Source organism: Drosophila santomea, chromosome 3R, assembly GCF_016746245.2.
Source record: "Drosophila santomea strain STO CAGO 1482 chromosome 3R, Prin_Dsan_1.1, whole genome shotgun sequence".
Taxonomy (NCBI): Eukaryota; Metazoa; Arthropoda; class Insecta; order Diptera; family Drosophilidae; genus Drosophila; species Drosophila santomea.
In genome coordinates, this window is record NC_053019.2 from 14,520,171 (window position 1) to 14,544,289 (window position 24,119).

General features: G+C 45.6%; 3 protein-coding genes across 12 annotated transcripts in view; 1 reads left to right on the forward strand and 2 right to left on the reverse strand.

The window, feature by feature from the left end:
* Positions 1-600: 600 nt before the first annotated feature.
* On the reverse strand, positions 601-6,057 carry LOC120451469 (RAC serine/threonine-protein kinase). Of its 3 annotated transcripts, none has more exons than XM_039635156.2 (7): positions 5,749-6,057; positions 3,479-4,314; positions 3,207-3,404; positions 2,748-3,137; positions 2,450-2,683; positions 2,235-2,381; positions 601-2,161 (listed from the first exon to the last, which is right to left on the reverse strand). In XM_039635156.2, the coding sequence occupies exons 2-7, from the start codon at positions 4,025-4,027 to the stop codon at positions 2,078-2,080; spliced, it is 1,602 nt and encodes a 533-aa protein (XP_039491090.1). In that variant the 5' UTR covers positions 4,028-4,314; positions 5,749-6,057; the 3' UTR covers positions 601-2,077. The 3 variants fall into 3 exon arrangements, with proteins under 3 accessions (XP_039491090.1, XP_039491089.1, XP_039491091.1); XM_039635155.2 differs by having other exon boundaries at positions 5,598-6,057; XM_039635157.2 differs by lacking the exon at positions 5,749-6,057 and adding an exon at positions 4,459-4,536.
* Positions 6,058-6,556: 499 nt separating this feature from the next.
* LOC120453604 (unconventional myosin-XVIIIa) overlaps positions 6,557-24,119 on the forward strand; it is a 30,966-nt gene continuing 13,403 nt past the window's right edge. For 4 of the 8 annotated variants that reach the window (XR_005616544.2, XM_039638373.2, XM_039638372.2 and 1 more), the window contains exons 1-9: positions 7,704-8,188; positions 8,252-9,070; positions 9,372-9,515; positions 14,267-14,689; positions 14,753-14,939; positions 15,553-15,719; positions 15,778-16,688; positions 16,749-17,352; positions 17,422-17,616. Coding sequence is in view for 7 of the 8 variants with exons in the window: in XM_039638373.2 (XP_039494307.1) it covers positions 7,736-8,188; positions 8,252-9,070; positions 9,372-9,515; positions 14,267-14,689; positions 14,753-14,939; positions 15,553-15,719; positions 15,778-16,688; positions 16,749-17,352; positions 17,422-17,616 (3,903 nt within the window). In the remaining variant the exon portion in view is untranslated. Of the gene's footprint in view, positions 6,679-7,703; positions 8,189-8,251; positions 9,071-9,371; positions 9,516-11,193; positions 12,463-14,266; positions 14,690-14,752; positions 14,940-15,552; positions 15,720-15,777; positions 16,689-16,748; positions 17,353-17,421; positions 17,617-22,957; positions 23,141-24,119 lie in introns of those variants that run through there. The other 4 variants (XM_039638374.1, XM_039638376.2, XM_039638370.1 and 1 more) reach the window with 3 other exon arrangements.
* LOC120453606 (lipase member H) lies at positions 18,692-20,523 on the reverse strand. Its single transcript, XM_039638383.1, has 3 exons — positions 20,195-20,523; positions 19,882-20,125; positions 18,692-19,699 (listed from the first exon to the last, which is right to left on the reverse strand). Exons 1-3 carry the CDS (start codon positions 20,268-20,270, stop codon positions 18,856-18,858), a joined length of 1,164 nt encoding a protein of 387 aa, XP_039494317.1. The 5' UTR covers positions 20,271-20,523; the 3' UTR covers positions 18,692-18,855.

A 24,119-nucleotide genomic window follows, 5' to 3' on the forward strand; every position in this document is an offset into this window, starting at 1 on the left:
TAAAGATTTCTTCCATCCCCTTCGACGGGGAGAAAATGCTTCGATTTGGGATACCAGAGATGTTGACGTTCACTAAGGCTAGTAATCAATTTGCTTCGGATGTCCCGATTTCTAAGTCTTTGCTTTAGATTTCTAGCTGGTTCCCCCTATGCGACCAGACTTGCCTAACGAGTCTGTCAGAAGGGTTCGTGTGTTCTAGGGCTCTTGGGCTGGTTGAAGTCGATTCTCGGGTTGTATGTCTAGTAAGCCATGCTTAGGGGTTCTATATTTTGTCTATGTATTGCTTGATCGATCTGAGATTGATATTGGCTAGCCTAGATGTCAGCCGCTTGGTGTCAGCTTGGTGAGCAGAAAGCAAGGACTCCAAGCTGTTCCAGGATATAAGGTTTGGTTCAATCGGAGCTAACTGATATCTCTCCTCGGCTCAGGCTGGCTTAAGCTAGTTAGTTCGTTCCTAGTCATGACTTTGAACCATCACAAGTCCAAGACTCCAACCGAAATATCCCAACTGGCTGGCTGTTAGCTGCTGTCGGTCCTCCTCGAGTTCCACCTAACTTCGCCGCTTCTTTGGCATTTCTATATCGTTTCTATATCGCTTCGTTTTCGATTTACTGTTTGCTGTTTATTGTGTTCATCGATTGATAAGTTTTGTTTAACATTTAGAGAGAGATTATGCTTTCAATTTCTTTGTTTTCAGTTGAAATGCCCGAACTTGATTTTATTTAATAATTTTTATTTACAATATTTATTTTGTTTTCTTTACGAAATATAAAATAACCTTTTTGTTTCGTTTTATTCTTGATTTTTGTTTTTATTGCGCATATAAAAATATCAAAAATTCTTTATTTTCTTTTAGGTTTTTTTTCTGTTTATATAATTTTTAATCTTCCTTTTGGAACTATTTGTAAGTCTGTTGAGGTTGATTTATATATTTTTTTTTGTTTTTTGCTGACTTGCTCTAAGTATACAAAACTTGTTATGAACTTTTCAATGCCAAAAATGAAATGACAAAGATACATTTTTTCTTGTATCAAAGGTTAAACCTTTTCTGTGGCCTCAAATGGTGACTTCCATTTTCCACCCGACAGTTTTTTTTTTTTTTTGCATTTACTCATTTAAAAGTTTTTGCTTTTTATAAATATTTACAAATATATATTTTCCGTAAAAAATTATAATAAAAATGGCGTCAATTGTAATAATTTTGCTGTTGCCGTTATTGTTTCGAAATATGTTTATGCCTGAATATAACTTTTAGTTGTTTGCTAATTATTGGCGCCTATAAACTGCATTGATGTACGTTTCCCTCGTTTATTAACTATTAGTTTGTTTGTTTCTGTTGTTGTAGTTTTGCATAAAGCACAGCACATTAGAGGCAATTTTAACATTATATATAACTTGTAATTGTTTCTGTTTCTTTTTTGCTTCTTTGGAGTATAAATAATGTATATATACGAGTGTTGCATGTGGGGGCGGTATTGAATATGTGTATTTCGATTTGTTGCTGTCCAGTTAACTAAACTTCATGTTCGCTATATGCTAAGTGGCTGTGTGAGTGCTGTCTGCGTGAATAATCTGTATAATCAATCAGCTTAAGCGTCCCCCAGACGATGCGATCCTATGATGCATGCCTTATCCTACCACTAGAATGCACCGCTCTGAGTCGCTTGGTTAAATGTTTTCCTTGCGTTTAAAATTAACTAATCACTTCAAGCGCAATGCCCCAAGTGTTATATTTAGTTGTATATATAATTATGTATATATATTTATATATATATATATATGTGTATAATCATATGTAGTAAATTATTTTCCTCGGCTTCTGCTGCTGCCCTTTCTTTCAACGTTCCCTTTCTCGTTATACAAAAATAAGTTACTATCAATTCAATTCTCTTATTATTGGTGTATATAAACTAGCAAGAAAACCCTTTGCTTGCCTTCGTTATCATGGTATAATTAATATTTAATATATTTCTTGCTGTTGTTTTCTTTTGCCCATTTCTATGTGTTATAGGTATAGTATAGTAATAGGTGATGAAGCAGAACATGATGTGTGCTTGTAGAAGTTTGTAAACTTGTTCTATTGCATCGATGCGAGACTTGTGGAAGTACTAATGTGCGACGAGGTGCCCAACGTGGAGGCCATGTCTCCTTGGTAGCTGAACTGTGGTGGTGAAACCAAAAAAATCGGATGAGCATACAGAACCCCGCTTTAAATGTTGCCAACTATCTCTTACCTGCGGGAAAAGCGGTTCTTCGGCTATGGAACCCAACGGTCCAGTGGGATCCGGCGGCGTTAACTCCACACTCTCTCCCGTAAACTCATTGTCGAAGTACCTTGTGTCCGTATCGGATGCGACCTGAGGCTTGAAAGGCGGCGGTATCTACGGTATGCGTTTTAAATTCGGTTAGTACATATATATAGATAGGTAAGCGTTTTACTGTTCCCTACTTTTTTTAGCAGTAGATCTGTCCAGTTAATACTCGCAAAAAAGGGATGTGCTTGTATTTCCTTGACATCATCCTTTCCACCTCCCAAACGCTCCTTGGGATCCTTAGCTAGGAGACCAGCTAGCAGATTTTTCGCCTCATCTGTGATATTGCGCGGGAATTTCACCTCCTCCACCAAAATCAATGTAAAGAGCACATCATGATCACGATTGTAAAACGGAAGACGACCACAGATCTGAAAAAAAATTATATTTCTGTTAAATACTAGTTAATAGAATTTACAGATGCAACGGACTCACCATCTCGTACATAACCACGCCAGTGCCCCACCAGTCCACCGCTTGGCCATAATCATTGTCATCTAATACTTCCGGAGCTAGGTATTCCGGTGTACCGCAGAAGGTTTTCGTTGTGCGGCCGTAGGTGATGTCCTCCTTGCACAGACCGAAGTCTGCGACCTTGATGTGGCCATCTTTGTCCAGCAAAAGATTTTCCAGCTTCAAGTCGCGATAAATGATGCCCTGCGAGTGCAGATAGCCCAGAGCACAAATGATCTCTGCTCCATAAAACCGGGTTCGATCCTCTGTAAATATACGTTCGTGGCTTAAATGCCAGAAGAGCTCGCCACCGTTCACGTACTGCATCACGAAACAGAGGCGGTCGTTGGTTTGAAACGAATATTTGAGTGACTGCAGAATAGGAAAGACATATTTTAGATGGTTTACGTAATTTATATATGTATTACTAGCAATACTTACAATGAGGAACGGATGATTTGTTGACTTGAGCACACGACTCTCCGTCAGGGTGTGGGCCACCTCGTCCTTTTGAATAATGACCTCCTTTTTAAGAATTTTGATCGCGTACAGCTTGGCGGTTGCCTTCTCGCGACACAGAATAACCTTACCAAAGGTGCCCTTGCCAAGCACCTTGAGGAACTCAAAATTCTCCAAAGTCTACAAGGAGATAAGGTGGAGTCAGATCGATCACGCCCTTGGCCAATGACTGACCAGTTGTCAGTGGTACTTACCACTTTCTTAACGCCGCTGCTATTACAAGTCGTTCCCTGTACGGAAAACTGCTCGGAAAGCTCGTCCTCGGCAATGTCGGCGAAGTCCACGTTCTCCATGTCCACGTCTCTCATGTCTGCCTGAGCAGATGGCGTCATAGCCACCTCACCCACATCAATGAGCCGGCTGGATACGTTGCGAATGGCCTCCGTCCACTGCTGGCGCTCCAATTCCGATTCGACGGCGAATGTCCTCTCGATTACCGTGGTCCATTGCAGGCCGCGGATGATGAAGGTGTATGGCTTTGGCCGATCGACGGTCATGATCTGGCAGCCGCGCACCGTAAAGTTATTGAGCACGGATTCCGATGTCGTACTGGCACTATCTGCCGGCTTGCTGCGGTAGCCCATCAGTTTCCCATCGGAGTGGAGCACGAAGTAGCGCTGGCGCCAGGTCTTTATGTGCTCGCCCCTTTTCGACAGCCACCCCTCCTTTACGACCTGTACCGGTGGCGCACGCACCGATGTAACGCTGGGCGAGCTGAGGTCGAAAGTTGTGTTTACTGACATGGTTCCGGATTCGTCTGTAAGGGCTGAGGAGGTCCTGCCTGGCCAGGATTGCTGCCAGCTAAATTTCTCTGTACTGCCGCTGGTATGGCTGTTATTTGGATGGGTGGTTTTGCTGTAGATGATGTTAATGCTGCTGCTCCCTGTGGTGCTGGGCGATTCCGGGATCCTAGAGGCAGATCCTGGCGCTGGGGCGCTGGCAACCACAGTCGATCGCCGCTGATGGGCAAACGGTAGGAAATTCGTGTTGAGGCTGTTTCACAAACCCTAGGGACAAGCGAATGAAGAACCTGTAAGAGGAGAACAGTGAATCCTTTATATTCATGTTGAGTGTGTCATACTTAAACTAAGAATGCGATTAACTTGCATTAAAAGGAAAAAAGAAAGAAGAAACTGGCTTTAGCAGAGGGGGGTATATCTAATAAAATGGTTACCTTCAGGGGGTCAACATGTAGATAATGCCTTTTCCGTAGACTGTGGGCATAAGCTAATCCAAGTGGACAAATAAAGTTCCCAAATGAGCTATCTTTCAGAAAAGGGAAAACAGCAAGTAAAAGGGTGCCAAGTTTATCCAGATATGTACTTCCCACAATATCGCCTACCTCACGCTGATGGTAAACAATTGTTATTGTCATTTTGCATGTTTATGACAAATGCAGTTGGCGCTTGCGTCAGCAGCTGGTGCAAAACATTTGCGGCATTTTCGCCGCCAGAAAGGGATTGAATCGAATTGAATTGAGGACTGTGATTGTGATTGTATCGAATTGGATGGGTCGGTATGGTGTGGTATGCTATGGGATGGTATGGTATGGGATTGGATTCTTAGTCACTGGCACATGCAGATGTAGGCGCCATCGTCGCCTTGTTGTTGCTGGCACTTTCGGCTTCAAACGAAATTCCCCGCCATGTTACGCAGCGCCACAGCGATACGAGTGAAAATTGTTCGCGATTGCATTTAGCGCGAAATTAAATCAAAACAAGTCGACGGCGGCGACTGTTCATGAACTTATGTATATGCATATATACATACATATACATATGTACATATATAGGGGACTCGCAGGCGGCACTCGCACTCGTACTCGCACTAACACTCGCACAGCTGCAAAAGCAAAAGCATATTCATTTACAATTTGCGAAAATGTCAACGACGGATGGCCGCCGGCTGTACAAATTTCGCTATCTATCTAAAACTGTAAACAAATGTACATAAAATAAAAATCGACAAAATACACACAAGCACACATTAGCGGACGAGCGCTCGCACACCGAGGCAGTCACACAGACAGGGCTGCATTGCAAAGTGCGAGTGAGGCCAGACTGTGGGTGCGAGGGGGAGGGAGACAGACAGTACGCGTGTCTGCCACAAAGGTGTATGAGTGTGAGTGTGTGCGCGATTGTCTGGCCGTGTGTGTGTGAGTGTCTGGCCGTGTGGGTGTGAGTGACTGAGTGAGTGAGCCACCGAGTGTGCGAGTGTGTGTGGGCAGCGGCGACCTAGCAGCGCAACATGTCAAATCACTTCGTGGAAATGGAAATTGTGGAAATGCTGATGGAAAAACTGACAAGAACCCACCTAGTTTTGTAAAATAACGCAACTTTAGCTTTCCCTACTGCACTGCGGTTTGTTTTTCTGCTCGTTTTGGTTTTTTTCCTTTTGATGGTGACGGCAGCGACAACGTCACGGGCCTTCTTATTATTGTGCGTATGTTGTTGCTGCTGCTTACTATTGTTGTTGTTGTTGTTGTTGTTGTTGTTGTTGTTGTTGCTGCTGCTGCAGTAGTTGTTGTTGTGTTAAGGTGCCAGACACCAGAGGACGGAACGAAGCACACACACAATCTTGCACTCGCGCACTGGAAGTCGATTTCCGCCACCCGGGCGTTTCCACTCGCTGTTTTTTTCCTTCCAACGCTACGTTGCAACAATTACAAATGCTTAAAAACGTAGTTTTCATAAACAGAAGCACGCACACAGGCAAAGTAAATTTTCCAAGTACCGTTTAGTTTTTACGCTTCACTTTTTTTCGATTACTGGCTCGATAACTGATTCGAGACGCGTTGCCACCAGTTTTAGCTAGAGTTAGACGATAGTCACAGAGATGCCAGATGAGCACCCTAATTTAGATCTGTACAACGCGCAAATATCGCTTAAATATAATACTAATGCTTAAAAAATTACTTTTTCTGCAGTATTGTGGTTAACATAAACTTTAGTAGTCTTACTGTCTGGGCCAATGCTTTACCAACTATTTCCTTTCAATTAATTCTAACATATGCAGTGCATACATAATAATATTATTGGACTATTATTTTAAGTCTATTCAAAAACATCCCAAGCTATGCAATGTAAACTCGAAACTTTTTTTAGCATTTACGATTATTATTTTAACTATTAAAAACATTCTGTTTGGCAGTCCATCTTATCATTTTATGTGGTTCCAGTCTGCACTAAACAGAGGTTCGAAACTCTGATAAGTATGACCATCTTTAGGTGGGTGGAAAAAGTCGTCTCGCCTTCCCATTTACGCTGACGTGTTTTGATTTCTTCCTCTTCGGGCACACTAGCTCAGATTTGTTTATGCAGAACGCGAAGTCTCCTTAGAGCCGAAAAAATAGAAAACGACTAGCGAATAAAGTGCCCCATTGGCACAAAACGAGGTAAATAACATGCAATCCAATCGGAAGGGAGAACATCGCCTGCCACCCCCGTATAAACGAAATAAGGCTCCAGTGCGTCTGTGTGTGCGTGAGTGCCTCCCAGTATGTGTGTGTTATCAAAAAAGGCGTAAAAAAGTGCAAAAACAAAGGTGTTATTGACTCTCAACTTTCTTTTTCTGCCTTTCGTGTGTATCACTGTGGGCTGTGGCCCAGAGCGTTCGCCGAATATGAGCAATTGGAATAGCATGAGCATAAGTAATGAGGCAGAATCGAGTGCATTCAATTAGTTGGAGAAATGGAAAATTGGAAGAGATGGTGTAGAGAGAAGGGAAGAGTGCAGTCTGAGGCAATCAATACTAACGCAGCCACCAGCCTTTGTGTGTGTGCGACCGTGTGAAAACAAAACAAATGTATGCTAGCTGTGGAAAAGAAAGCGCATAATTGAATAATAAATAATAACAGAAACAGGGCAAATGGCAACGACTCAATGACAAAAGCAAAGCCGCCACCGCAGCACAAGAAGTGTGGCTGCAAAAGTGAAGAAATATGCCATTGTTTATGTGATTTGCAAATGTGCACATTTACACACACACGGCTGCAAGATAACGGTTGTTGTGCGGGCGGGTGCATTGCTCGATAGGGCTGTGCATTTGTAAGAGCGAGACAGCAACACGAAGAGAACAGGACTGAGCAGTACAGGGGCGGATCGAGGGGACCTTAAGTGGAGATTGTGCACCTTTTAAATGTTTTTGTAAAATCAAATAAAATTAAGACATTTTAATACGAATTATAATTCTGATCTTTAAAACAGAAATTCCAATTTCAAGTTTAGATATAAAAGGTATCAATGGAGTACCTGCAGTATAACAACAAAATTCCATTATTACAAAAACAGTACCCGCAAATTTATCTATGTTGATCCGCCCCTGGATAGAGCGCAATAGAGAGAACAGTGCAAATCGAATTAGTCCAGACTTTTGGTCACGCCCTTGAACTTCGCATTAACCATTAACCCCACTCCACAGCTAGCACCTAAGGACCCCACACACCACACAAGATGTTCAACTTTATGAAGAAGAGCGCCGGGGATGAGGACAAGGAGCGTCGCAAGCGCGAAAAGAAGCTGCGCAAAGAGGCTAAGGGCACCTCTGGTGGCCCGGGAATGGGAGGCGTGACAGGCGTCACCGGCAGCATGAGCACCGACGAGCTACTCCGCCTGGATGAGGTGCGGCGATCACTTAAAATCCGCGGGCGACGCAAGGAAAAGGAAAAGCTGCCCAGCGGAATTACGGCGGACTATAGCGCAGACTTCTTTGCCGCCCTCAATGCAGACGCAAACGGTGGAAGCAACGGGGGAGCAGTGGGAGCTGCAGATCCCGAACAGGATCGTGGCAATGAGGAGATTGTAGCATCTGTGATGACGCACATCGAGAGCCGAGCGTCCAACGGCGCCGGCGTGAGTGTCAACTACAGCGAGGTCACACATTCTCTTCTCTCTGGAGGGCTAAAGGTGAGGTCTTTGTCGTTTTCTTATTTAAAAATCGTATTAAATGAATTTGTATCCACATTCCAGAATCGCTTTCTTCCACCTATACCCCCAAAACCTCCCAAACGTGGCATTCTGAAAGGCTCCCGCAGCAATATGACCAATGTGCATGAGGAGATCAGCTTTGCGGGCAGCGCCGGAGGAGCAGGTGGCACGCCAGAGATGCTATTGCGCAACACCTTCCAGAATGAATCACTTTACGAGGGAGCTGCCAGGGGAGCGGGTTCGATAGGCTCAAACTCCAGTCAGCATGGAACCTCGTTTACTTCCGTGGAGAGCCTGCGCAGCGATGGTGAACAGACGGGAGGTCAGCAACGGGCCATGACCCTGCCGGCCAACGCCCGCTATGGAGTTTTACCCCAGGGCAACAGTCAAGGATCGCACCTCCATGTGCTCACCTCGCCGTCGCCCAGCGCCGACAGTCTCACAGATACCACAAACTCCTCTTTTGCCACACCCCCATTTTCGCTGAGTCCCGTCGGCGAGTCCCAGGGCATCGACCGTTGGGCCCGCGTTCATGCCTTCGAAGATGTGGAGCTGCCGCTGCCGCCGGTGCAGCTGGTAAAACTTCCGCCACCAAGGCAGCTGGTGATAAGGCGACAAAAGTCGCCGCGCCAGGACTTCGGCTTTAGCCTGCGCAAGGCCATCTGCTTGGACAGAACAGAATCCCTGACTTCGCCCATTTTCAGGCCGGTTATATTCGCCGAGCCAGGTGCTGGGGGCGGAGCAACGGGTCTGCTGCCCGGCGATCGCCTAATCAAGGTCAACGGCACGCCGGTCGGCGAATTGTCGCGCGAGATCATCATTGAGATGATACGGAACAGCGGCGAGGCTGTCACCGTGGAGGTATGTAGTTCTTAGAATTCCCTAATTCCTTTCATGTGCATACGCTAAAGTAAGAACCAAAATATGATAAGAAAAGATATGATAAGAGCACCTTTCATAAGGTGTTCTAATTTTATGGTTCACAAAGGTAAATACCTGACAACTTATTTACAGTTTTGCATGAATGGTTAAAATATGATTATGTTTATTTCGTTATAAGCAATCCGTCTACCTTTGGACTGTATAAAATTCGTAATTTGAATATTAAAATATTAACCTTTATTTCAAACTAATATCTTCGAATGCCTTGCCACCCATCTAGGTCCAACCAGTCGCTGAGTTGGTGGAGTTGAGCAAGCGATGCATGGCACCCAGCACAGCCACCGTGGAGGAGATCGATCATTCCATTACCAACGGCAACTGCAACACCCTGCGACGCAGTGCCAGCAAGCGCTTCAAGCGTCAGGTGAGTCGAGTTTGCATCCATTAGTGGCTCTTGCTTACACACGTGATTGATGGAGCAGGCAGCTCGTCATCGCAGCACTGCAATGAACCAAACCTCGAAGCTTTGGTTGCATAACAACATTATCCATTAGAATGCACCGGACTGCGATCAATTATGAGCAGCTTAGAGGCATCTTAGGAATTCATAACGATCTCGAAAATGATGTTCTAAACTGACAACGCACTTCTTAAATTACAAAATCGGTTTCTTTATTAACTATAGGAATCATAGTGATGTCTGTTCTGGTAGTCCCGTCAGGCGTTTCCTGTTTTGGGTTTACTTTTCATTTGCAAATATTCCCCTATTTGCTTAGAAGCTTTTCTCATATGACTCAATGCCAGTTGTGCGCGGAATGTGTGGAGTTAGTTGTCTAGTTATTTATTAAATTTATGTGTGACAGATGTCTTGGGGCAAAAAAATTACCAAATGAAAAGTTTTTTGCAAAGTCATCTGTATGTGGAAAGTACAATGTTACCACTGTTAAAAATTTTCTTACTTATTTATTTAAGAATCGCTAGGAGAGCATTTCGTAACCGCATACTTCCTTGCCCAGCTGGTAGATTGCAATTCCTATTGACTTGTTGACTATGCTAGAAACGTGTTTGACATTTTCTCGCCGTGTTTAACTGGCTCAAATATTGTGAAATATGGTCGTAAGCCCGGGCTCTGGGACTAGCCAGCGATCTATTCACCTATGTGTGTATCTATCTATCTATTCACCTATCCAGTATGGCCTGGCCCTTTCTATAAATATGCACGTGTTGTTGGTGGAGCAACTTGGGTGGGGTGGTGCTATAAGGCGTTGACATATCTCATCGCCTTTTTCGCTTCCATTGAAGAAGACGAAAATAAAACCGCACCGATTTGGCAACACTGTGGAAAAACTCGAACTGCATTTGGCATGGACTTTATGCATTTTTGCATTCGGCCAAGCAATGCAACAGCAGCACACGTCGAAGAGTCCAAGAGACGACGATCCGTGGATTTTCACGATCCGTGAGTTTGCCTCTAGCCAAAACAGCGCTGCCAGCGCCGACTGCGACAGAGGCAGCGACGTCGGCGGTGACTGCAGCTGTGTGTGCATTTCTACACCCACTTGAAGCTGCATACACAAATAGCAGGAAAAGCCACAACAAAACATGAAACAACTCCATGGAGTTTAGGTCCCGACTATCAGATACCGCTTTATTTATTCTGTTAAACTATTTGTATTAATGCGTTATAACAATTTCGAAAGTTATTACATCCAGGTTTTGTTTTTTGAATTTTTTTCTCATTAGTGGAAAGATAATATGCTAGAATTCATGGTTTGTTCCTCGCTAAGTAACTAGTATTCCACAGTCAACTTCAATGATATATACATATTATATGTACAAATAAGTACTCAGTGAGGTGGTTGTAATACTGTTTTTCGTGGCTGGAAAGAAGTGTCGAGTTCCTAGTCTGGTACCAGTATGCTCTGGGGCTCCCCAGCTACCGGGTATCCCATGAGCAGCGGCTGAGGCAGCGGCATCGTTGTCGACGCAGTGTGTTTTCGTCTGTGCTTCTTTTTTGTTTTTGGATTTGTTTTTGTTTGCGTCTCGGGGCTTGTTGTTGTCGGGCGGTTCGCAGTCGCTGCGCTTGGAGCTGGGCCGTCAGTATGCTGAAAACTTTGCCAAGGTTCGGTACGGAAATCGAAGTCGAGGAAAGACTGCGCGACGCCCACGGCGAAGTCCGATGTTGTTACCAGTTGTAGTGCCTGCTGCCTAGCGGAGTGGATTTTGGTGTTTTGTGCGCCATGACGATTACGATTCTGGCTGTCATTCGGTCTGGACTGGCTTTAATTCATAACTCGCTGGCGTCGTCGTCGTCGCGTTCGTGACTTGAGTCTTGCAGTGCAATCTATCAATCAGTCCGGGTTGGTTCGGTACGGTCCATCGATCGATCGATCGATGATTGGTCTTTTTCAGGCGCGCAATTGTCTAATGTCAAAGCGCTAAGTGCTCCAGCCACATAAAGCTAACAGTTCCAAGGTTCCGCGGGCGCTCCAGTTACCTAATCGTCGACTACTTCCCGCTCCGCTTCAGACTCTGGCTATTGTGTATCTTCGCATCAGTATCTGTATCTGTTTCTCCATATCTGTTTGCTGTTTGCTAATCCGCTCTGGTCATGCTCCGCAAGCTGGCCATGACAATTGTGTGTGCCCAGTGATCGCATAACAGCCATGTTCCTCAAGACTAAAAGCTTCGAACAGTCGCTGCGCGGCGGTATCGTTCCGGCTGTGCCAGCGGCTCCAGGATCGGGTCTAAATCCCAATTTCCATAAGGGTTGCACGGGCAAGGCGCATGCCTGCGGCACCAACAAATCCCATCGAGCCGCAGGATCGGCGACTGCAGTCTCTGGCGGATCCAGGGCTGGCAGACATACGCCCAAGGCTCAGCGAAAGAATAGCATCAGCTCGGAGACGATCAGCGAAAGTGGCTCGGAGAACTCCAACAGCTGGCCATCCTCCTCATCGGCAGCTGTTCCAGATACCGTCCCGCCTCCGAAACCTCCGCGTCTGGCGGCCACTAAAGCTAAGGAAGCCGCTGCCATCGCTTGTTCTCCCGTACAGACTCCGTCTACCCCAACCTTCGAGCGCTCCACGAAACGCTCGCTCAGCTTCAGGAGCAGCAACAGCAAGACCACGGAGGCCAAGGTTGCTCCGGTAGCAAGTTCTTCAATCCGTCCTCCGTGGAATATTTCCGCCGCCGCTGCATCAAAGTACGCCGCTGCAGCCGCCACTGCTCCACAGTCGCCCAGTCCTAGCACGAGAAGTTCGTTCCGACGACGGCGTGATGCCCAGAACGCTGGTCTCCAGTGGCCGGCCATTTTGGCCAGTTCCCTGGCCGCCAGCTATAAAAACTACGATGCAGTTGTAAAGCAAAAGGTGCGCATAATAACTTTACAGGTTTGCCTGGTTTTATTTTCGTTAGAAGTTCAGCTAAAACACTAAACTATAGCTTCTCATACTTTCTGATATAAATCTATTAACTATAGATTACTGAAAATAGCAATGAAGTGGTAATTTTGCATTTAAATAACCTAAACCTCATAACTTACCTCTAGGAGCACGGAAAAGGGGCACAAGAAATACATTTGTATGTATATCCAATGAAAACTTTCTAGTACTTCTCTCCGAAATCGATGGGTGCAATAAAAAAAAAACCAATGGACAAGCCGACGAATGAACAAAAGACGAAATCGATCGATAGATCGCCGAACCATGACCCAATGTACGATTTAGTTGTTAGACCTTTTATTATTATGCTCGGACGATGCGTGGGCCGTGGAGTCCCAACTCATAATTTACGGCATGGTACGGTCGTCGTCTTGTCGCTGCATTTATGGCGGTATAACTTTATGGCTCAATACGCCTGAGAAGCCGACAAGCGGAAGTGTTCATTTAGGTTCGAGTTAGCTTCGCTGCGTGGCCGCCTCTTCAAAGTTCTGTTGGAACTGGAATCGGGTTGCATAATTCAGTAAAAGATACATAGATGGATATGCAATCCAGACGGTAGCTTTTTGTAAGGCGCATCCATCTATCCACGCTCTTATCCTATCCGCTATCCATGTTAATTAGCCAGGTCTCATGTCTCTGTGTGCTAGCTCCGCCTCTTCTCCGTCTAATTTGTGTGCTCACCATCATCAACAGCTGCGGGTTCGTTGACTTCGCCGTGTAGTGGAGTGGAGTGCAGCATTGATTGACAGTGGACATGCGCCCGGGGAACTATTTTGTTTATCTTAATATTCCTCCAAACAAGTTCCAACCGATTGATGAGTGTATGCGAGCTGCGAACTGAACTATGCGGTCAACTTATGCCCCAGTTGAAAACCAAGAGGGTTAAATGAATCAAATCCTTTTAATAAATTACTAAATATAAATTTTCGCCATATCCAAAGTCAGTTTTTAATATTCACTAAACTGAAATAATCTTTTTTAGAAACTTTCCTCGCCAAAAGAGTTGCTGAAGTCATTCTAAAAAGAAATGCTTTAATTAAACGAAACGTCTATAACCAGTCGTTTTGAAACTGTTGAAAAGCCATAAAAATAAAGCGACTAAGAGCCTAATGAAAGACTACACTAGATTTTCTGTTCGTTCCGGCTTCTCAACATCCACAAAATTAATTAGTTCCCCGCGCACACTCTTCCGAAACGTGCCTTTAATTGAGGGCTATTGAACCTTGCACAATATTTTCATAATTCGGGAGAAGATCTTTCTTGAGGATAGCGCGAGGAGGGAGATCTTAGTGAGCTGGCAGCTTGGGAGGCTGCGGCTAAATGCCATTTATAGCCACAAATGTGAACTGACGCTGGCGACGACGTTGGTGGGTTGCATAATGGCGCATCCGCGGCGTCGTCGGTTTGGCTGTCTAGCCCAATAGCATTTGGCGCGTCTAGGCGGCTAATTAGGATTTAGAAACACCATCAAATTTAGAAATGCAACCGAAATAAACTGAACGCAACTCTGCAGGCTGCTGGCCTGCGGCGGTGGAGTAGGGATAATATATGGAATAAATGCGGGAAAATGTGCCCCGATCCACGCCGAGCCGAAAATAAACTCAATGTACCCCGCACTCAATACCCGCACACCGCCAAACTACTGCTTCAGTTGAAGTTGCGCCGACAAAATGTTGACCCCAATTTAACTTAATTTTCGTTTCTGCTTTGTTTGTTTTCCATCTTTTCGCAGAGCCGCCATGAGAATGGCAATGGCGGAGGAGAAGAGGAAGGAGCCCAAGGAGTGGGCCACGATCTGGAGGCGGATGTTGCGGATGCCAGTCAGCCGGAGCGCGTTTGGCTGGTGCACCGCGGTGGCTTCACTGCTGCCATCCGTCTGCCGACTGCGTCTTCTGGCCGGGATGAGGAGCACAAGCTTAGCCTGCGTCTCCTGCATAATGGGGAGCAGCTGACCGTCGACGAGGACGATGTGGAGAAGCAGAACAGCCCTGCCCTGGATCTTGTCGAGGACATCTGCGAGCTGAAGTATCTGAACGAGGCGTCTGTGCTCCACTGCCTCCGTCAGCGATACGCCAGCAATCTCATCCACACCAAGGCGGGGCCCACGCTGCTCGTGGTCAATCCCATGGCACCGCTGTCCCTGTACTCCGAGAAGGTAGCTACCAACTGGTTACTGGCCTGAGCTGGTTATTTATCGGCTGCTGTCTTTCGTTCGTAGGTTGTCTCCATGTTCCGCGGCTGCAAGACGGAGGATATGCCGCCCCACGTCTATTCACTGGCCCAGACCGCCTACAGGAGCCTGGTTGAGACGCGGCGCGACCAGAGCTTGATATTCATGGGCCGATCTGGTTCTGGCAAATCCACTAGCTTCAAGCATGCACTCAACTACCTCGCGTTGGCAGCTGGTATGCGTTTCCACCGTCTTATTGTAGTGGCTGCTCCTACTCGCACTCGAGTTGCAGTTGCATTTGTTGTTTGTTTTCCTTTTGGCCGTAGGCTGCTGCCTGCTGGCTGGCCCAGTTTGGGCGGTGCCACACCAAAATTCAATCTGCGTTCGATTGGCTCATTTGCATTGTTGGCCAAGAAATGCAGCTGCAATTAGACAAGCCTCAAATTCGGCTCCATTGTTAGATATATCACCAAAAAAGGCGAATAGGCTAATGAAAATGTAAATTGGCAAGCTACATATTATTGATATTTAATTTGATTGGTGCTAGATAATTCTAGTTTGAAAAAAAAATTCTGCTACATCGAGATTTCTATTTTGTTTAGTAATTTGAATATATTATTAAAACATAAAATGTTGAATAATAATTTAAACCTGTTTTGTCAACAATGGTTTTAGAAAAAAAGCCACAGCTTTTCCCTTTTATTTATTAATTCGGCTTTTATGAATTTATTGGAAACTGAAATAACAACAAAAGATATTGGACGCTTATATGCACAAATGAGAATTTTTGTTTTGTTATATTCAATTCAAAAGCTATTTGTTCTTAAAACCCTTTTTTTTTTGTTTAGGTGCCTACAATAATTTTATAAACGCGGAAAAGGTGAATGCCCTCTGCACCATTCTGGAGGCTTTTGGAAATACGAAAACTTGCCTAAACTCGAATGCCACTCGGATGACGCAGCTGTTAAGCCTGGATTTCGATCAAACCGGCCAGATTGCATCTGCTTCATTGCAAGTAAGTTTTTCCTCAGTACATACAATCAAGTGGTTTAAATGCCTGGTTTCTTGCATAGGTTCTCCTCCCAGAGAGACAAAGAGCTGGCCGACGATTGAGCCATGAACATAGTTTCCACATCATGACACGACTCTTGGCTGGCGCCGCTGGTTTGCTACAGAAGGAGCTGCACCTGGAAAACATTACCTCCGAGGACAGCCATCCTTTTATATCGTTATCCCAAAAGTTGGAGGACCGGCATCGAGCTGCCAATGACTTCATGCGCACTGTGCAGGCCTTTGAGACGCTGAACATTGATGCAAAGGCGGTACGGGGGATATGGAGCATTCTGGCGGCCATTTACCATCTTGGCATTGCGGGTGTCACGAAAGTGGGCACTGGATCAACAGCCCGAACTCAGTTTGCCAATCCCACGGCCGCTCGAAAGGCCTCGGGTCTGTTGGGCGTGAATCTAGAGGATCTATCATCAGCTGCCTTTGGTCTTACCCAACCAAATGCCCCCAACGGTGGTCTCAGTCCCTCGAAATCGCCCACCTCGGACACTGGACACGAATGGGCCTGGGAATGTCTCGAGGCGTTGGTCATTGGTCTATACTCGGAGGCTTTGGCCGCAGTGGTGGCTTTGATCAATCGTCAGATCTGCACATCTGCCCACACCATAGCCTCAATTATGCTAATTGACACGCCCGGCTTCCAAAACCCAGCCAGCTGTGGCCAGCAAGTGGGTGCTACTCTAGCGGATCTGCGTCACAACTATCTACAGGAGCGTCTGCAGATGCTCTTTCATCACACCACACTAGTGGCTCCCCGCGATCGCTACGCCCAGGAGCTGGTGGAAATCGAGATGGACCAGGCTTCGGAGTGTCATCCGGGACCGCTGATCTCGCTAATCGACAAGGCACCGCAGAACCATGTAGTGCGCTCGTCTCAGCGGGATTTACGAGATCATGATCGTCGAGGCCTGTTGTGGTGAGTTCAATATTTTCAAAGTTTTAATTTCAAAATTCACGGCAACCATTTATGTTTCAGGCTACTGGATGAGGAAGCTATCTATCCAAACTTCAACGACGACACATTCCTTGAACGTTTGTTCTCCCACTACGGCGACCGGGAACATCACAACCTGCTGCGGAAATGCTCTGGGCCGCGACAATTTGTACTCCACCATCTGCAAGGCACCAATCCTGTGCTCTATGCTGTCGATGGTTGGGTGCGGCATAGCCGGGAGCACCCGGGTATTCGGAATGCTGTATCCCTGCTACAGGACAGCAGTCGGGAGGAGATCAACCGCCTGTATATCGGCTCACTGACCCGGGGATCGGGAGCGATGGTGTTTTGTGGCTCCTTTGCTGGTCTAGAAGGCACTCAGTCACTTCGTCGCGTGTCCAGTATTCGTCGCTCTTTCACAACGGCCGGAGTGAAGCGAAACTCCATCATGCTGCAGGTGAAGTTTACCGTGGATGGAATTATCGACACGTTGCGTCGCACTGGGACTCACTTTGTGCACTGCTATCTGCTGCAACATAACGCTGGCAAACACACCAAGTACACCGCCAATGGATCGCCCAGCTCAGCTGCCGGTCAGGCCTCCAGTGAGGAGGAAATGGTCAACGTGCCACTGTTAAGGAGTCAGGTACGCCAAAGCTTAGTTTTATAATTGATAAATCATATTTAATTTTTCTTCATTTTCCTAATCGCTCAGCTACGTGGCTCACAAGTCCTAGAAGCGGCTCGTTTGCATCGTCTTGGTTTTCCCGAATCAGTGCCATTATTGGAGTTTATCAGGCGCTTCGGTCTTTTGGCCGGGGATTTGGCCAGCAATAAGGATGTGAGCGTGGAGCAAATATTAGCTGTTAATGAACTGGATGTAGCCAGCTATCGCATTGGACCTAGTCAGGTGAGTTCTCTAAATATTACACTCTTTATTTGCATTAAGCATTTGCTTAGAACTTTCTACAAAACAAAAGCTTTAATTAAGGGCCCCAATAAAAATGAATGGGTAAAAAAAACCAAAATGTCAAAAATCAATTATCTGCAACATTTACTTTCTTTATATATATAATTAAATATTGTAGATTGTAATTGCGTCAGCAGTTAGTCCAACAGGTTTTCGTAAATGTATATTAAATATATTTCATTTCAATTGCTGATTTTTTTCTGTAATTGGCTGTCGATGAACCAGTTTGACCGATGCCTTTCTGCCTTCTACCCCCTCTATGTTGGCTTTACATACCACGTTCCCAAAAGATTAATTACTCGCAGTCGAAGGCAACTCAACTAACATCTAATTGTTTTTACTCACGCGTACTTAGGCTGTTTAATCCGAAGAGTTGACATTGACTCAACACGTTCAATAGTTGATGAAAATTAAGAAGGGCAAATAATAATAGGCTGCGTTTAATTACCTCCATAAACCTGCGGAGTGATCCACTTTATTAAAGAAATACCGAATGATTAGTTAGTTGTTAAATAATGTTTGCCTAATTCGTATTCTTTGGGAGGATGGATTCTTCTCTTAGTCTAGTCTTAAATACAAAAAAAAACAAGAGAGAACGCTATAGTCGAGTTCCCCGACTATCTGATACCCGTTACTCAGCTAGTAGAAGTGCGAAGGAGAGTCTTCAACACTGACAGTTTTTGGCGGTTTGTGGGCGTTAGAGTGGGCGTGGCAAAAAGTTTTTTGGCAAATCGATAGAAATTTAGAAGACTAATACAAAAATGAAAAAATATCTAAACATTTTTCAAAAGTGTGGGCGTGGCAGTTTTGGGCGGTTTGTGGGCGTTAGAGTGGGCGTGGTAACATGAATCGACAAACTTGCGCTGCTTCTATGTCTCTGGAGTCTGTATGCTTAATCTCAACTTTCTAGCTTTTGTAGTTCCTGAGATCTCGACGTTCATACGGACGGACAGACGGACAGACGGACAGACGGACGGACAGACGGACGGACAGACGGACATGGCCAGATCGACTCGGCTATTGATCCTGATCATGAATATATATACTTTATATGGTCGGAAACGCTTACTTCTGCCTGTTACATACTTTTCAACGAATCTAGTATACCCTTTTACTCTACGAGTAACGGGTATAATCACTTTTTGGTCTGTAGCAATCTTGGCTTGCTCCGATCTAGGTCTAGCCAAATGGGCGTCGGTTTGCCGTCTCCCGAACAGTGGACGGCCGGGGTCTTTTGACGTGAACCAGCCCATCGCCGGAGCCGTACGGAGACTGGGGCCGCGTGCTCAGATAAAAGATACCTCTTTTGGGGACCGCCGGCTCACCGCCCATGAACTCGTTGCCGGTGCATGTTTGGACTGCATATTTTCCGCTGCCTCCGACGTTGCAGTTGCAGGTGGCCGAGAGCACCGATTTCGCTGAGCTGCAGCGCAAGGCGGCAAATGATTTCGGCAGACGGACTGACTCGGCAAAGTAGAACATGGCCGCAAAGTGGTCGCAGACAAAATCGAACTCCGTGGCCGTGGCGTTGGGACAATGTGGCTGCCCGAGGCCCCAGTTGGCAAAGAAGGAGGCGTGACTGAGCTTGGTACTCGGATTGCCGAGAAGCGTTAGATCCGTGTGAATTGACTCCACATACAAGGCATCGTTGACATCCAGCCTGTCCTCGGGTCCCAGGCTGAGTTGAGTGAGGCCAGCGGGATCCAGGGCAAAAATGGCACCCAAGCGCTGCGGCCTTAACAGCTTGCCAGTCAATCCAGAGATGTGACTCCCGGCGCTGTGGCCAATCAAATAGATTTGCTCGTAGGGTACTCCTGTGTTGTCATGGAGGAACCTCAGCAATTTGGCCACATTGCCAGCTATCGATGGGAGCTGCTTTGACACACGTGGATAGCTGATGTCCAACGCCTGGCGACTCCAGTCCAGAATTATTACGTTGTAATTGCCCCGGGATAGGTAGGCATCCTTGATGGCGGCATTCGAGCAGGTGACACTCTTTCCCGCCCATCCATGAATGGAAACCCTAAGACAAAAGACACACAACGATCAATGGAGCACTAGCAATTAAAACCACTTATTAATTATATAAATAAAAAATGTGCACAAATACGTTCTAAATCAATATTGCTCATCAGTTGATTTGAAACGACACATTCTGATAGGATAATTATACTTGGTCAAATTATGTGTCTTTTACGCACTTACCTAACTGGCCATTTGGGGTTGAAATGCGAGTTCCTTAGCATGGTTAGATCGCCTGGTCGCAGTAATTGACGCTCCTCGGGATTAAGGGGCGTATAAAGATCGTATCGCAGCAGCTTTGTTTGCGAGGGACGTGGCCTTCCGAGGATAAGGCCAGCCTCAGTGGTAATCATGTCCTGGATCACATTCGAAATGGATAACTCGCACTTGCCGGGAGCATAGGCGAAGTAGTCAACAGACGCATCCACTGAAAGAACAGACGATCCAAAAGCTGCACATCGAACATAAAGATCGGATGGGTGCGATCAGCACTTACTTCCCACTGCGCCAAGGAGCAGCAGCCACGTCCACAGCGACCAGCGTAATAAATGCATTTCCGTTAACGATCCCATTAACGATCCCGAACTGGCCAAAGCCAAAAACGCGATGACAATTCACGACCAGGCGTCAATTAAGATTCACGAATCACTTAAGTGCGATTTAAAATGTTCTGTTGTTTCTCGAAATTCTGCCACAATGCGCGATCCAAATTTTATCACTAACTCGCGGTGCTCACTAAAAAAACGTGAAATTTCTGAGCCTGGCAGAGCTAACCTGTCGTACACCTCCGAATCGTTACAAGCCTCGAACCGAAGTATTGCTAAATTCTAAACGGAGGCTTGGTTAAATAAAGCCCGCTGCGTTCTGTCTCTGTCTCTGCCGCCGGCGACCGGCAAGGGCGGCCCACCAGCGGCGGGAGCAGCAGCAACAGCAGCAACAGCAGCAGCAGTAGCAGTAGCAGCAACAGCAGCAGCAGCAGCGGCAGCAGAGCGGTCACTGTCATGATGAACGACCACTAACTGGTTGGAACGGCGGGCTGGTCAGCGCCGATACCAGTGCAGTCAACCTATCGTTGTTGCGGCTGTTGCAGTGGCAAAAAGCCGCAGGTTTTGTGGCTAAGTGCAGGCAAACACTTCACGGCGTGTCAATAATGGGGATGCTCGAGAACGGAACATGCAACTCAAGGGGTATCGATGCTACTCCTAACCACCTTTTCAGCCATAGACAGTGACAGATAGTGGGTCAATAGGCTTTCACTGAGCACTCGGATCTTCATAATTTATTAATTTATGCATTGATTAAAAGTGACTGATTTACGGTTTCGGGTCGATAACGCCATCACCAGTTGGTTGATCTCTGTCAGTGGCCTGCTTATATAAGTTGGCCTGAGATATCATTAATATTAATTGGAAAATGATCGCACTCTGAGTCAATAATTTGATCTGTCGTTTCGCAAGGGATTGTGCATTACAACATGGCGGATTGGATTAAATAAATTAAATAATTGCACGCTAGATAATCGAAATACTAAGGAAATGCATTTGAACCTGCCATCTCACTTAATGGCTAATAATTTATTTAATTTAGCCATTTTTGTTTAATTATTAAATAAATCACGGCTAGAATTCGAAGTAGATAATTCGCTTGTTGTGCCCTATTCAGATCACATTCCAATTAATAAAATGAGGTTGGTAAACAGAAAACCAGGGCGTGGAGTCGTTGATCCCACTTAGAACTCTACACTTCCGCACTTTTCACCTGCCCCACACGAAATGCGGCCGAGATTTTGGAGACTGGGCCAAAAGATCCCAAGTGGGTTAGGGTTCAGCTCTGTTTTGCCAAGCATTTAGCAGGTGTTAAGTTGGGTTTACGACTTGCCTTGCTCGTGCTCTTCCTCTTCTTCAAATTTTTGGCTAAAACTCATTCATGCTCATGTTAACATTTATATAGATTTCTTTAGAGATCGTTAAACCCGTGCGTGGCGTTGCCATTGTCGTGTGTGCTGATCTCGCGCCGACTTGTTACAAAAAGTTTGACAGGATTTACGTTTTAAGGCAAACACATAATGTGTGCTTATTGTTATTTCCATTATCTAAAACGAAACGAAACGAAACGCAACACAACGCAACGCATCGCAACGGAATCCGTTGGCATTGTACCGTGTATTTGTCCAACAAATTGGCTGTTACTTTCAATCTAATCGAGAAATTACCTTGGAATTCGTTGGCTGCCATTTGTCAGTCAGCAGATATTGAAACGTTTTCCAACTGCAGTCTCCTGTAATTGCTGATGGCATGCGAACCATCACAGCCTCGTCAGGATCCTTTCATTAACTTGGACTTACCCTGCAATTATTATATTAAATGGGCACCTCTCAATCATCGCGATCCCTTTCTAGGTGGGTCCACCACAGCAGCGTTCACTTTTTGAGGAAACCTCAAACTGGTTACTTACTCATCTCCACTTTGGAGCCTATCGAAGTAAGCATGACTTTGCCAAATGACCACAAGTTTGATTTGTATTCAGCCTCTTTCACCAGATATGTAGGCTTTTTCTTAAGCTTCTAGTTTCAAATGGGAATTGATTAAAGCATTTGAATAATTTATGCTTGAAATGAAGACTAATTTACTTCGATGCTGGTGATGTTGCTTCCCTAAACTTAAACTAGAAATTCGCGATTTTTTTTTATGGATTTATTTCGCATATGCAATATTTTAAATTCGCGGCTTAGATGTATGTTGTGGTTTATTACAGGCATTTTTAAATAAAATAGTTTATTATATTTTAACTAATTCTACTTTACCATAGCCTGCCTGGCTCTAAAGTCCTGTCCCCCGGTGTCTTGTCTTTCTGGGAAGATATCGGTTACGTGCAACATCTTTGGATTCACTCGGCTGCCCGCTTGAGTTTTGTATTTCCTGTTCTCAGCGGTGCAACTGTGAATCGAACTGTGCTTTCGACTGGTCAGTGGATGTCGGTGCCCAGTGGCCAGTGAAGTGATCGTAATAAAGCAACTTTGACGTCACTTCCAGCGATTCCAGTTTGCTCGTCTTCCCCAGCGACTCTTTCTCCTCTCGCCGATGACGCTGGTTACTTTCACGGTCAAGTTCATCTCGGCATTGTTGCCTGTCTCGGGGTATAGAATTCCCCAGATGTAATCTCTGCGCCTGGGAGGTGGGCTCCAGATGGACAGCGCTGCGCTGGGATTCAGTTGATGTCTGCGAATGGAAATCGCCTGAGCTCTCGTGAGCTCGTCGAGATGTGGTCGGATAAAAGCGCAGTTTGTTTGCCGTCGACTGGCAACGCGAGTGCCGCCGCATCATTTCGCAACAGTGCTCAAATCCTGAGCCTATTCTGTGGCGAGGGACAGGAGGATTTGGTGGAGCCGCAGCCAATCCTGGGACTGCTCACCATCGGCTGTGCCATCGCTTGCGTCCGCCTTGTACGTACGGGAAAGTGTCCAAATCCGAATCCGAATCCAATACCGATTCCTCCGATTATGATTACGAACACACGCACGGCGGCGTTGTCGCCTCGCTGACTTTCACCAAAAATAAAAAAGAAAGAAAAAACGGCAACCAAAACAAAAATCGAAAATGACGTTGCAACCTGCATTCGCCTCACTGGGAAACCACATTTGACCAGTGCACATTAAAATTTTTTTCTTTCTTTTTAAACCAAAGTGAAATTTCCAGCGTTCGCTTTCATTAGAAATGGGGAGTGGTTCGTGGTTGATGGCTGATGGCTTTCTGCCAGCCGAACATGATTATGTAACGCGATTGTGGCGGGTTCTGTCAACGCCACAGAGGAGATATTGGGGGGAAATACCTTTTAAATTAGCTCTCCCGTTCGGGTGGATGGGAAAATATAAAATAAAGCCGAAACCAAACGCAATCGAGACACGAAAACTTCATTAACGCCTCTCTTTGGAAGGGGGCGCGGCTGGTTTTTTCGCCTTAATCTACAGGCCCCCTGACGAGCCCTGCCTACATATATGCATACATATGTAAACTAGTTTTTAATTATGAAACAATAACCAGGAAGCTGCGAGAGATGCGTTTCGAACGGACCTCAGACCGTGTAATCCCATCGACATTTGTCGGTGGATTGTTGTTTACTTCAGTTATGTTTCTTGTAATTGCCTCGAAATCGGTAAGGGAAGCCCCAATGACATCGTTACTGCAGCTTCTGCCACGATCATGGTAATGATGACTGCGGGGATCAAGGATTTCCTGATCTTGAAGTGCGACGTGCAATTGTTTTCACAGATTTGGTCGATACTACGAAGGCTGTAATTTAATGCCATCTGAGGTCGCTGTAAACTGATCACAAAGTTCAATGGTGTAAATTTCGCAACTATCAAGAGTTAACTTTAAACGATCATACTTCGAATTCCAGAAATCGTTTGTCTATTTTTTGCG